Consider the following 14,075-nt stretch of genomic DNA (forward strand, 5'->3'; position numbering starts at 1 on the left):
AGGTGCAGGGAACCAGGAGGACTCCCGTGCTGCTCCGTGGACCTCGGTCCTGAAAGACAGTCAGGGCTGTGAGTCTTTGCCAGGGGACCGGAAGCTGCTCGCAGAAGGGCAGTGTGTGTGGTTTGGACACACACCTCGGATGCTGCCCAGGTCTGTGCTTCTCTTCCTCCATCCTAAGATCTGTCTTCTGTTGAGTAGAGTTTTCCTATGATTATTGAATAAACCAGAGGTCCTTAATGAAACCTCTTCCTTACAACCAGGAACTTCCCCAAGGAAAAGAAACAGATGCACAATCTTTTTCTTCCTTTGCCTTGGCGGAATCTAATTTTAGTCATCGGAAAGTGACCTTTCCCCTGAAGGCTGTTTGTCTGACTTTAAAACAACCCTGCAAAATAATCCCTGAACGCATGTGGTATTTATTAGCGCAACTAGCTCAGGGAATTCCATGGCACCCAGGCAGGGGTGTACCACATTTCCAAATGTTTTTGACAATTGGACAAAAAAAACTGTATGAAAAAAATTTGACAAATTGACTAAGTGGGGTTAGGGTATCACAGGATATGAAAGAAGAAATTATTAGAACTTTTATTTTTATTTATAGCAAACATTTTATTCTCAAAAGCAATTATTTGTGTGTATGTTTTATACATATGCAATAAAATTTTACAGTGGTAATGAGCATCATTTCTGAATAAAATATAGGTCTATTCATTAGGCCCATATTTCTAAATTAAATATATGTACATTTTACTGATGGATGCAGGGACAAAAAGGCCACAGCCACAGCTCTATGGCATCTGATTTCATTTTTTAGCCACCCAAAGAGGAGAACCACTAGACAAAAATTTTAAAAAGAAACATTCTAATTAGGGAAACATCAGGATTCTAATTAGGAAGATTTAAATTAGTGATTTTTATACTAGGTAACTGTTTTCTTATTTTTTATAAAAAGCAAATGTTTTGGCCAGTGCTGCGGCACAGAGGGTTAAAGCCCAGGCCTACAGCGCCAGCATCCCATAGGGGTGCTGGTTTGAGTCCTGGTGGCCCCACTTCCAATCTGGCTCCTCGCTAATGCACCTGGGAAAGCAGTGGAGGGTGGCTCAAGTCCTTGGGCCCCTGTACCCACACGGGAGACCCAGAAGAAGCTCCTGGATTCTGGCTTAGGATCGGCACAGCTCCAGCCGTTGCAGCCATTTGCGGAGTAAACCAGCAGATGCAAGACCTCTCTCTCCATAACTCTTTCAAATAAATAAAATAAATCTTAAAAAAAAAAAAAAAACACATGTTGTCCTGTTTCAATAGAAGCCCTTAATGTAATTACAAACTCGTTTTTTTTTTTTTTTTAAAGCCCAATGAAGCCTTTATAGTAACCATAACACAAGAACCTGAAGCATTCTGCCTGACAAAGGCAGTTAAAAGCTGAGATGATAAGAGAAGAGCCTGAGATGTATCCAGAACTCTGACTACTGCTCTCCGAGCACTCCACCCACCCGGAACTTTGATCATATGGGTTTTTTTTTTCTACAAACCTATCAGATCCTAATTCTCCTGCAACCACATCCTTGGAGAATGGCTGCACAATGCAACTCTGCTTTGTTGTTGTTTCAAAGCCTCTGAAGCCTTCCATGTCTGTAGCCTTCGTCAGCATCTTAGTCTCAGGTTGCAGGCATATCACCTCTCACTTATTCCAGGCATCTGGTCTCCCTCTCCAAGTTTCTCCGTAGGAGAAAACTACATTGGTCATGACTTTCTGGTTAATGCATTCTCAATGGTATATCTTTTGTTTTTCCTCAGTGCAAATGGACGTTCACTTTTCTACCCAACAAACAGTTTGACAAAGAAAACCGTGACCTGCTCTTTGGCACTTAAAACAGAGGAAGTGGGAGAACTGTACATTTGTTCTGCAGGGTTGGCTAAGTGATCCGACTCTGATGGTAGAGTGTCCCAAGCGCCTGGTGCACACTCGCTTCTGGCAAGAGGGGCCAGCTGGGAGGTAAGTGTTACGGTCTTATGACTCCACGAACTTATCACCTCGTGTACTCATTCCCTTCTTGGGGGTCACCAGGGGCAACATGGCAGGTCACTGAAACCTCCTTTCATATTTAAGTTTCCGCTTCTGGAGAAAGAACATTAACTACTGTGGACTGCAGGAGGACATAAACTATAGGGGCTGGCATTGTGGCATGATAAAACTGCCTGCCACCTACAATGCTGGCATCCATATGGGCACCGGCTTGTGTCCCGGCTGCTCTACTTCGAATCCAGCTCCCTGCTATGTGCCTGGGAAAGCAGTAGAAGATGGCTCAACTGTTTGGACCACTGTCACCTGTGTGGGAGGCCCAGATGAAGCTTCTGGCTCCTGACTTTGGCCTGGCCTAGACCTGTCTATTGTGGCCATCTGGGGAGTAAACTACTGGATGGAAGATCTTCGTCTACCCCTCTCTATAACTATTCTCAAAAATGAATCTTAAAAAAAAGACTTGACATTATTTTAAAAAGAAATAAACTGTATAATTAAAAGAGCCTCCCCACCCACACACAATTAGATGTTAGCTAAAACTGCTGTATTTTACGTTATTATACTTAAGGATCTAGCATGATAGAAACTTCCTTCTGCATCTCATGTTGGGAAAAAATGTTAGTGATATATTTGATCATATTAAAATTCTGCAGCAAGTTTACTGTTCCAGTAGGTTATACTGTAACTGGTATTTGCCCCTGAGGGGAACATGGACCTGTGCTATGAACTGCACTTGACTTCTGGCAAATAATGAAGGGGGGAGGGACACAGGGTGTGTTTAGCGTTCTGTGGACAGACAAGCGTATACTTGTCATTTGATTTCCTGACCTCACCCATGTAACTAAAGCTATTTTTAGTTGGGCCTGTTATTACCAGACAATTACCATATAAAACATTCCCAAAATATATTTACTTATTTTAAAAAGCAAGGCAAAGAATTAACAGATACTGTAGCAATTTTTAAAAGCTCAAAAAACTTTTCTTAGGAAAACTTTATACTTCTCATTACTGAAAAAGCCAAGCTTAGAAAGCTACATTCAACATTCTGGCAACTACTTATAACAAGAGGAGCTGTCGATACATGTTGACAATCTTAAAAATTCTTCATACAGAAAGTCTGCCTAGCAATTCACTACAGAATAGAATGTTTCATCTGCATAATAACAACATGTATTTTTTCCCTGTTAGAATATATTAATGAATACAAGGTAGGAAAAACAGAAAGAACAGCTCTCCTAGCTCAATGCACTTGATTCTGTGCATTCAGTTTCCTGACTGTGTTAGGCAATGGCCAGAGTGTGGCATTTGGCCACTTCTCAAGAGTGATCTTTCTCCCAGCTAGAAAAATGGTCCAATTGTTGATCAACAAAAGAGCGCCCCCTCCTTACCTTTTTATAATTCCCCTGCATATCCAATGGGGATTCTTGACTGATGATGTCATCCATTCCATCACTGTCCAAATTCATTCTTTAACTCTTTAGAATTTCACTTAAATAACCTCCCATGAATTGTGATGGGCTGATGTGCCAACTGCCCAGGGTCCTGGTTACTGCTCATAACGACATGGAGAGGTAGCTACGAGTCTGTGTCTGGCCGTGAGCCTAATTGCTCCCTCTGTCCCACAGATCCCACCCGGCCTCTCTGGTCTGGCCTTGCTCTGGCGCTGGGCAGCTGCGTTCTCAGAGGCTTCCTCAGCTCCTGACGCCGGCTCCGCTTGTGGAGAGCCCAGCCGTCCACCATCTGCTGTCACCTTCCCCTGAATGATCCTGCCCAGATTCCTCCCCACAGCACCTTTCCTATTTCCAATAAAGGAAAAGAGAGGCACTCAGCTTCATCCAGCTGAGCCGACTGCCCAGCGAAGGGCTGAGTGTGGACTGGAGCTCTGTGAGGACAACCAGCAATCTTGCTTGGATCCAGGGGTGGACTGTGTGGGATAAAAATAGACGCAAAAACTCCCAGCCTCGCTGACTTCTCCAGTGAGCTAAAGGCCGGGTATCCCAGAATGAAGGAAGACAGCAGACAGGCTGACCCATAAGACACACGGTGTGGTGGTTTGTTTTTTTTTTTTTTCCCTTCTTTTCTCCATAACTGATCATCTCTTACTCTTAAAATCAAACGTAAAAGTTCACCTTCTGGAAAGACTCCAGCCTGAGACTGACATTGATTTCCTGCCCAAAGAAGGACCCCTCTGCCCCGAGCAGTGCTTTGTTCTCCGAATATAGGCAAGAGAAAAAGAGCCATCAACTTTTCTTTAAAATCCAGCCAGCTTGCTCACAAAGTAGACATTCTCCGCCACTCCCGCACCCCTCCCCAGGCTTTCAGAGTTTGTTTACAGGCTTTACATCCAGGGAGGGGAATGGCCTGCAGCTGGAGGATGTTTTGGTGCAAGAAGCAGACAAACAAGTGCATCCTCAGACACATGCTGGTCAGAACTGAGGTCCTACTGCCACCAACTAAAACATCCACTGGCTGCTTTACTGTCTGCAGGAGAAGCGGCCAGAAGAGAATTCAAAGACAAGGCCTGTGTGAGTCTGACATGCTTAGGGAGGAAGCAGGAGGTATGCAAGTCAGCAGGTGTTTCTGTGTGCATTCCTGAACACCTGCAACAGTGCTCAGAACCAGCGCTCAAAGGGCGCCTGGACCCCAATGGGACGCTCACCTCCAGTGGTCTGTTTAGTTCACTCCTCACTCTCATTTTCTCTGCAAACCCTGATCCAAATCCAATCCCTTCAACTCAGTTCCCAAGGGAAGGCACTGCGCGTTTGTCAGACATGATGATGACCAGGACCCAGAGAGCTACTCTTGCATGTGGGCAGGGCTTCTCCCTTGTCTTACTCTCCTCCATTCCCCAGGACCCTCTCTCTAGATGGGGGTCCCACTGTCTGCATGCAGGAGGCATAGAACACTTCCTGAGGTGGTAAAGCAACATTGGCCAATGGGAGCCACCCCGGGGGCAGCGTTTACAATGCAGAATTCACCAAAGCTTTAGGGTGAAGATCAAGTTCAAGTTCAAGATACATCCATCTTTCTTCACTTTAGACTCTTGTCTTCAATTCCACCTGAGGTGATATTAATAGCTCTGCTTTCAATAAAAACTCAATGTGTGTATGTAATACATATGTATGAAGTGAATATGGCAAAATGTTAAAACTTTTTAAAGCTAAGTGTGCTCACTGAATTCTTCTTTATATTGTCTTTATTATTTGAAGAATTTTAAAATAAAAATTTAAAAAGAAAGGCCACAAAAAACAAAATAATAATAATAAAGCTTTAGGGGCTTCAAAAAGTTTGTGGAAAATGGAATTAAAAGATTAGTTTATTTTGGTGCAAAATATTGTGAAATCCATACCTCCATGTGGTCTTCAGAAAGTTCCCAGAAAATGTGGATTATGGTAAGATGATGCATGACTGCAAACATTTTTTCACCTTAATGACCTTTAATTCTATTTTCCCACAGACTTTTTGAAATATTCTTGTAGGTTCTACTTTGAAGGACCCTGTGTACATGAAATCCTGCCACAGCAGGTTAGTTAAAATGAAGGAAGCACTCACCTTCTTACATGATGTCTAATAGCACTGTAACAACAGCCACTCTTTACTGAGGGGTGGGAAGTGCCAGCACTTCCACGTGTCTTTAACAGGCCCAATCACCCCATAAACAGACGCTCTCAGTCGCATTTTGGAGCTGAGCAAGAGAACCCAGTGTGGTTAAGTGACTGTGTGTTAGTCAATGCAAGCCTGGGCCCTCTAAATGCACATGCCGGACCACGCCCAGCTGATTCCCTTTGAAGAAACAATTGCACACAGTCAAATAAGTTCATGTAGCTTTCAAAAATTAGAGTTCAATACACAACTAGCCAGTAGCGTTCCCATGTAAGAATATTAACACTGCAGTGCTTTCTAAACCACACATCTGGAACACCCAGCACCCAAGGTCACATAGGCCCAGCTGCTCATGCCTCAAGCAACGAAAGGACAGCGGCTGCACCGCTGCTTTCCAATTTACCACAGTGTTGTCAGTGCCACTGCGGCTTCTTTCCCACGCCATTATTGTTTTAGGCTTTCTAAGGGGATGGGGATTTGCTTACCCCAAACATCTAGAAAACTGTGTCGCTCACGATAAGTTGACAATGAAGAGTTACTGAATAACCATGTGACTGAGGAGAAATCAATGTGTTGTTCAGAATGCTTCCTCAAAGGGTTTGCGTTGTGGCACAGTGGGTGAAGTGGCAGCCTGCAGCACCGGCATCCTGTATGGATGCTGGTTCGAGTCCCGGCTGCTCCACTTCCAATCCAGCTCTCTACTATGGCCTGGGAAAGCAGTAGAAGATGGCCCAAGTCCTTGGGCCCCTGCACCCGTGTGGGAGACCCAGAGGAGGCTCCTGGCTTCCGGCTTTGGATCGGCACAACTCTGGCCGTTGCAGCCAACTGGGGAGTAAACCAGCAGATGGAAGACCTCTTTCTGCTTCCCCTAGTCTCTCTGTGTGACTCTGACTTTTAAGTAAATTAATGAATCTTTTTTAAAAAAAAAATGCTTCCTTGAAATGCTGTTCAGAATGCAAAAAGTTAATAGTTTCCATCTGTGTTTTCCAGCTGACCTCTTCTATGAAACCCACATGTGTTCTAAAGGTAAAAACAGTTCTGCTCTGGTGGAAAGGGGGTACCAGGCTTTAGATGGATGCCCCATCCACCTATTATCCAAGCCCCCAGGCCAGCCCCCTGGGAAATAAAGCTCCAGGAACATAACTGGCTCTTCCATTCTGCTCTGCTCCCGGCACCATGGCTGCACTCGTTTCCAGACCCTGGTTCACTCTAGCTAGGGTTCAGCGACTACATAATTCCCAGTCTCACCCCTGGTCAGCATCGTAGTCCACTTAACAACCTATAATCAAGAGCAAACGTGGATGAAACGATGAATTTAGAAATTACAAGGCTCAGTAAGATACATAATTCTGTAAGCCTAGTTAATACCATCATTTTACTTCAACTTTAACTGGGCGGTCTTAAATATGCAGTTAAAATGAGAAAAACTAAACTCTCATTATTAATTATGTGTATATTTATACACATGGAAATTCATATGTGCTAATATATTAACTATATGCATAGCTGTATGTATCTACATACATACATTACTAATATTTTATCTTTTGGAGAACATAGCTCAAAGTCCAAGACAGAAACTTTGCAACCAAACAAGAATGACAAGAATTAGGACTAAAAGATCATTTCAGTCCCCTGCCCCACCTCCTTCTTTACCATAAAGGATTCTCTCCTAAGTACTACACATAGACAGGCAGTGGGACCTCTTCTGAAATGTGATTCGAGAGCTTTCAGGGCAGCTCCCAGCACAGGTGAAATGGCTTTGCATCACACCCAGAGAAGAGCTGAGCACAGAGAGCTGCTCACTGCCTGTCCATATGGAACAGTACCACTGCTCCATGGGTGGCTAGGTCAGCTGGAAATAGCTGATGATTTCCTATCTGTGACACAGGGCTCATCTTCCATAATCTCTACAGTTTGGCTACTCAAAGTGTGTTCCCCCACTAGAGCAATGGAACAGAAATGCAAGTCCCCAGGTCCCATCCCAAACCTACCAAGTAAGAAATTACGCTTCTGAAAAAGAGAGCTCTAGGATTTTCTTAGTGCATCTTAACTTTTAGAAGCACTGTTCTAGAATTTGAAGGAAAAAAAAAATCATTGTAAGCCCCCGTCCTTCTATTTCCAACTATCTTTCCAGGCAGCCTGGCAAGGCTCTGCCTTTAGATACTTGGGACCAACATTGTAATTAATTGCACTTCTACAAGGTCCAAATGAAAGCAAGAGAGCTAAAATATAAACCAACCAAACACCACTTCGGGAGATGCTGGGGCTGAATGCAAGGTCTGGTGGTTTGGCAGAAGCTTTGCAAACGAGGGCTAACAGCCACGCACGTCCTTCCCACTGGAATTTTCTCCTATTCCTCCTCTGCTGCTGCCTGCTCTAAAAGGAACTGTCCAGGAGTAAGACAGCCCTGATGCTAATGCTCTCCCTTAGAAAATGTACTCACAGCCACTTAGAATCCCTGAGGTTGAAAGGTTCTCTTCCCTCCCCCCAACCCTGAAATTCAAGCACTAGAATGGAGCTTTGCTTCCTGTGCAGTCAGGATCAGCACTGCAAGGCACACAGCTCACGTGAGCCAATGCTTTTAAATGATCATTATCGGCCACTGCTGGAAATTATTGACTCTGTGCACACTGACCACATTAATGGGAAATCATTTATGCATTGTCAAAAGATTTTCCTATTCATACATGGAAACGTTCTTGCATCCTGATTAACCCTTCAGTCTCCCATTCCCTCCTCTTCACCCTGGACATCCAATTCTGTTTCTGTGTATTAGATTCATCATCTCTTCTCAAATAATTTTTCTTCGGTGTAAAGCGTATCTAAATTTGGTTTGCTTTTCAATGAAGGTATTTTGATAGCTAGAAAAGCTATGTAACTATGCAGGCAATCTTTTATTTGTTGCCTTTATTTAATGGAATGCTGCATTTTTTAGCAAGGAAAAGTATTTTATTTGTAAGGCAGAAAGAACGAATGCTTCCATCTGCTGGTTTACTTGGCAAATGCCCACGATGGCCAGGGGGCAGAAGCTGCCAACTAGGAACTCAATCCAGGTCACCCACATGGGTGGCAGGAACCCAGTTATTTGAGCCATCACCCACTGTCTCCTAGAGTTTGCATTAGCAAGAAGCTGGAGTCAGGGGCCAGAAGTGGGTATTGAAATCAGGTGCTTTCAAATGGGATGTTGATATTTTACCCAGTAGGCCAAACGCCTGCCCCACGCAGGTGATTTCTAAATGGACTTTTCAGTGCGAGTTAAAAGATATCAAAATAATAGCATTTGGAGTACAGGGTGGGGAAGGTGGCAGTGCTGGCAGGAGGCAGAGTTTCAAGTGTTTTTCAAAAGGTTCAGTCCTATGGTTTTAACTCCTTCCAGCAAACTAGAACCCTGAGTACACCAACTCAACCGCGGCCACTCTGATGGCCATGGTCTTGATTCCAAGTAGGACCCACATTCATGTCCTTGTAGTATTTCTTTGTGGGTTCTTTCCCTGTTCACGGCTCTCTGACACTGACTGTCACTATGCCTCTCCAAGGCTGTTTTCTTTTGAATTCAAGTTGTTTTGTCAAACTATTTTCTATCAGTAGCTTCTGATGCTTCTGTTGCACAAGGGAATTCTAAGTTTACCAAGATTTCAAATTTCCCCTTGGTATAGAGAAATAAAAAATGGGATATGGCTCTACAGGGTATGGTTCTATTAATATTGAGCTTCTGTGTGTGAAATTGTGATGAGTTACCCAGATTATCCATATGTATATTTACATATACACATACATACACGAATGCGGGGTTTCTATTCTTCAAAAAAGCATCAATGCAGTTTTGTGTGCCACAGAGAAAAGCCCATGTTCTTACCACCCCTCACACTACTGACCTTCCCAAGAGAAAATACTAGACCTGTGGCTTAAAATGTATCTTACCTATTTATTTCTTAAAACCACTTGAAGTATGAATCAGAAAGTTTGAGGCCTCAAACCATACTTTAACTAGGAATGATGTGCTTGTACAAAATTTCTATTTCATATCATGCCCACACTGACACTTTGTTGAAAATTTTGTTTTTCCCATCTGTAGCACTTATCACCATGCTCCTTTTGTGCTAAAACACATAAATCAGATTTTCAGATATTGTGGCTGAGAACAAATACAGATGAATTTATATTCAGAATTAGCTTCTTTATTTTTAAGGTTACCACCTCCTTATTAAAAAAAAACAATTTCAACAGAGCAGAACACAACTATACTTTAATCGAGCCAAACAATGATGATGAAGTACTCTGCAGAACTATCAACCAAGGGAGAAAAAAAAATCACTATAGAACAACACAGAAAATTGTTTCACTGAACTTGTATTTAAAAGCCTGTATCAAATAATGCACTAAAATGCTTTGAAATTCTCCTTCCATTTCAATACATTTTTTTTTTCCTGCTGTGGGTGAAACCAGGCTTAAATTGGGTGGAATCTTAAATGAACTCAAATTTGATACCTTGTTTTCTCATTCACAGGAAGAAGGGATCTGGAAATGAGCCCTCCCTTGGCCTGATGTCAACAGGGATATTTCCTTTCCTTTGTTAACCATTAAATGGGCCTTTCCAATCTGGGCAGGCAGAGCTGTTTACCTCTTTCTCCAGCAAGAACTTTCAAAATATCTTGATGTACTACTTCAACTGATACAGCCCCCAGTTTTATCATTTGAGACCAAGAGAGGGTGTCTTTTATTGTAGGTACTGGGTATGACACTTCCTATTGGCCTGAGATATTTTACCCCAGAAAAATCTGGTGTTCTAAAAGGCAAGGAAATGATCCCTTTCTATGGCAAAAGGATGAATTAAAACTTGGCAACATTCAATCTATTAAGAAAGGCAGCTTGGGGATGCATACAGGTGTTTTGCATAAGGGCTTGGGGATAGACCATGAAATCTACCTTGGGAAAGTTCTCTGGGGGAGGAAGCAGGCAGGGAGTGCTTTTCTTCATGTGCCACGTCATGGACAATGCACTCAGTCTCTTATTCTGTGAGTCCCCCATTCTGGCACATGGGATGTGTGAGGGGCTGGCAGCTGGCCAAGAGACCCCGACACCAACTCCCTGTTGCAGTGCACAGCTTCGAGCTTCTCTCTGCGGCTGTGAAGGGAAACCTGATCCTGGGGATTCAGCCCAGCACCAACTGCAGGAAAAGCAATTCAACCCCGCAAATGTGTGCTGGACACACACCCTGAGGGCGTGCGCATGGCCGAGGCCGTGTTGATTCCAATAAGGTCCTTGCCTTCCAGAAGCCTAGCGTTTCTCCTGTGGGAAACACAGCTCCACGTAAATCGCTGTAATGGGTTCCAGAGAAAACACAAAGTGCATCGCGAAGGAGACAGTTTGACTGGCGGATGAGAGAGGAAAAAATCTCCTGAAGGAGGTGGCATTGGAGCCTGGGAAGCTGCAGGAGCCTGTGACAGGTGACAGCAGGTGGAGTGTGGGTGGGAGGCGTCTCAGCAAAGGAAAAGAGCTGATGGCAGTGACAGGGCAGGCGTGTTGGACCTGCAGGGAGCAGCAATGCTGCCCAGGGTTCAGATTTCTGTTAAGCCTTGAATGCTGTGCAAATGGGGTCTGGAATTTACCCTCAGGAACCCGAGGCGGCAGGAAAGATTGTCATCACCAGGTGTGCATTTGAAGAAGGGACTCTCATGCTCCCAAGGGAGGGACAAGAGGAGAGTCATTCACATACTGGACCGCTTTCTCTCGGTCGACCTCCATTCCCACAATAGCCAAGAATGAGAGGATGTGATCTGTGTCTGAGACAGTACTGGGCGCAGGGAGGGGACGGCCACAGGGGATGTAAGTGTTCTGCTGTTTTTAAACATGCACATCGTTCCCAAATTCAACTGCAAGAAAACGCGGACATTATCTAGGAGCTTTGAAGCAGAATGGACCCTGTGACCTAAAGTTGTGCTCACAAGTTAATTTGGCCTCTTCCAGGCTGCCAGGCTTGAAGCTGTGGGCAGGGTTCTTTCCTGAAGAGACTAGACTGGCTTCCTCCCAAGACTGGGAAATGGAGGTCGACAGCTCAATCTTTGAACTGGGCTACGAGAGAATGGCAACCCATGCCTTGGCCACCTCCTCGTGGGTGTAAACTCTGGGAGGGAGAAGGGACACACAGGCCACGGAGGGCTTTGAAGACCAAAGCCACCACAAGAAACTGCAGTTCCCCTCTGTTTACTCCTTGGCCTATGTTGTTCAAAGCACAGAGCACCCAAACATTTGCTCATTCAGGGTCAGGCTCCTGGTAACTACCAAACTCAACAACAATGATCTCTTTGGAAAAGCAATATACAAGAATCAATTGTATTTTTTTTTTTTTGACAGGCAGAGTGGACAGTGAGAGAGAGAGAAGAATCAATTGTATTTCTATGCATTAGCCACCAACAGTTGGGGATGAGCAATCCTCCCGGAAACACTGAAGGGCTGAGGGGAACGGAGGACAGGAGGGGCGTGGCTCTGAATCCCCTCACAGCCAGCTGACTGGTGCCTGCAGAAACGGCCTCTGCCAGGGGATCTGCCCACTCTCAGGCCAGGTGTCAACTGGGAAAACCCCATTTCACAGATGGGAAGGCTAACAAGAAACAAGGGGATGATGTGACCCACAGACAATGAAAACTGCAGGTTCACGGTTGGGGGAGGGCAGAGAAGGGGCTGAAAGTCATAATTCAAGAAGCCCCAGTACTACAACTGTGAAGGATGCCATGCCCTTTTTCTTAGTCATTTTATACACAGCAGCTTGCCCACCCATACAAGAACAAAGATAAAAATTCCCATTGTCATGGTGCTTACACAGAGTAGGGACACAGAAAATGGGCACATAAATAAGTGAAATATGTGCTGTGACTAGATATAGAAAGAAATGAGGGGGGAGACACGTAGCCCAACAGTTAGGAAGCCAGTTAAGATGCTTCCGTTCCACAGTGGAAGACCTGGGTTCCATATGGGCTCTGACTTCCAATTCTGGCTTCCTGCTGATGGGCACCCAGGGAAGCACCAGGTGATGGCTCAAATATTTGGGTCCCTGCCACTCACATGGGAGACCTGGATTGAGTTCTGGGCTCCTGACTTTTGCTTGGCCCAGCCCTAGCTGCTGCAGGCTTTGGGGAAGTGAACTAGATGATAGGAGCTCTGTCTCTCTGTCTCTCAAGCAAAAAAATCAGGAAAGCATACTAGAAATATTGGGCCAGAAAGAACTGGGGAGACAGAAGTTCACGGAGTAGGTCAGAGAAGGTCTCTTCAGGATGTGGCATTTGAGCAAGGTGTGAGGAGAGGGACTGAGGGCCTGGGGCTTGGGGATTGTTGGGTAAAATGCGGCCGGTGCCATGGGTCACTAGGCTAATCCTCCGCTTGCGGCACCGGCACACCGGGTTCTAGTCCTGGTCAGGGCGCTGGATTCTGTCCCAGTTACCCCTCTTCCAGGCCAGCTCTCTGCTGTGGCCAGGGAGTGCAGTGGAGGATGGCCCAAGTGCTTGGGCCCTGCACCCCATGGGAGACCAGGATAAGTACCTGGCTCCTGCCTTCGGATCAGCGCGGTGCGCCAGCCGCAGTACGCCGGCCGCGGCGGCCATTGGAGGGTGAGCCAATGGCAAAGTAAGACCTTTCTCTCTGTCTCTCTCTCTCACTGTCCATTCTGCCTGTCAAAACAAAACAAAACAAAACAAAAACGCAGGATGCCTACATGAATGTGGATTTCAAAATTTAAGCAAAGAACAATTTTTTGGTGCGAATACATCCCAAACACTAAGCATTATTTGCTAAATCTGCAACCCTACGTGGGGGTGGGAAGGTGGGATTGGGAAGGTGTAGTGAACCCACACAGACAGGAGGACCAAGTGCAGGGTGGCCCAGCGTGGTGGGAGGGGAATGAAGGAACAGGGGAAAGGTGTCCAGGAGGAATCAGGAGCCACCTGCGACCTTGGAGAATGCAGGTAACTTTTTATTTATTTATTTATTTATTTGACAGGCAGAGTGGACAGTGAGAGAGAGAGAGAGAGAGAGAGAAAGGTCTTCCTTTTGCCATTGGTTCACCCTCCAATGGCCACCGCGGCCAGCACGCTGTGGCCGGTGCACTGTGGCTGGCGCACCACGCTGATCTGAAGCCAGGAGCCAGGTGCTTCTCCTGGTCTCCCATGCGAATGCAGGGCTCAAGTACTTGGGCCATCCTCCACTGCACTCCCTGGCCACAGCACAGAGCTGGCCTGGAAGGGGGGCAATCAGGACAGAATCCGGCTCCCTGACTGGGACTAGAACCCGGTGTGCCAGTGCCGCAAGCGGAGGATTAGCCTAGTGAGCCGCGGCACCGCGGGTAACTTTTGAAAAAAAAAAAATCTCACCTGTGGGAACTGGTCTGATTTGAGTTTTAAAAGCTCATTCTGTAGAGACTATGGGTAGGGCAGGGGCAGGTAAACTAGTTAGAAGG

At 45.3% G+C, this 14,075-nt stretch overlaps 1 protein-coding gene across 7 annotated transcripts in view; it reads right to left on the reverse strand.

Moving 5' to 3' along the window:
• The window catches only part of SCHIP1 (schwannomin interacting protein 1), a 175,923-nt gene that overhangs the window by 42,850 nt on the left and 118,998 nt on the right, over positions 1-14,075 (reverse strand). Inside the window, exon 1 of one of the 7 annotated variants that reach the window (XM_008266406.4) lies at positions 3,409-8,367. The exons of the other annotated variants lie outside the window; for them this stretch is intronic. Within the exon in view, the coding sequence (XP_008264628.1) occupies positions 3,409-3,486 (78 nt within the window). The 5' untranslated portion in view covers positions 3,487-8,367. Of the gene's footprint in view, positions 1-3,408; positions 8,368-14,075 lie in introns of those variants that run through there. 7 annotated transcript variants of the gene reach the window in all.

This window comes from Oryctolagus cuniculus, chromosome 4 (genome assembly GCF_964237555.1).
Source record: "Oryctolagus cuniculus chromosome 4, mOryCun1.1, whole genome shotgun sequence".
Classification (NCBI taxonomy): domain Eukaryota; kingdom Metazoa; phylum Chordata; class Mammalia; order Lagomorpha; family Leporidae; genus Oryctolagus; species Oryctolagus cuniculus.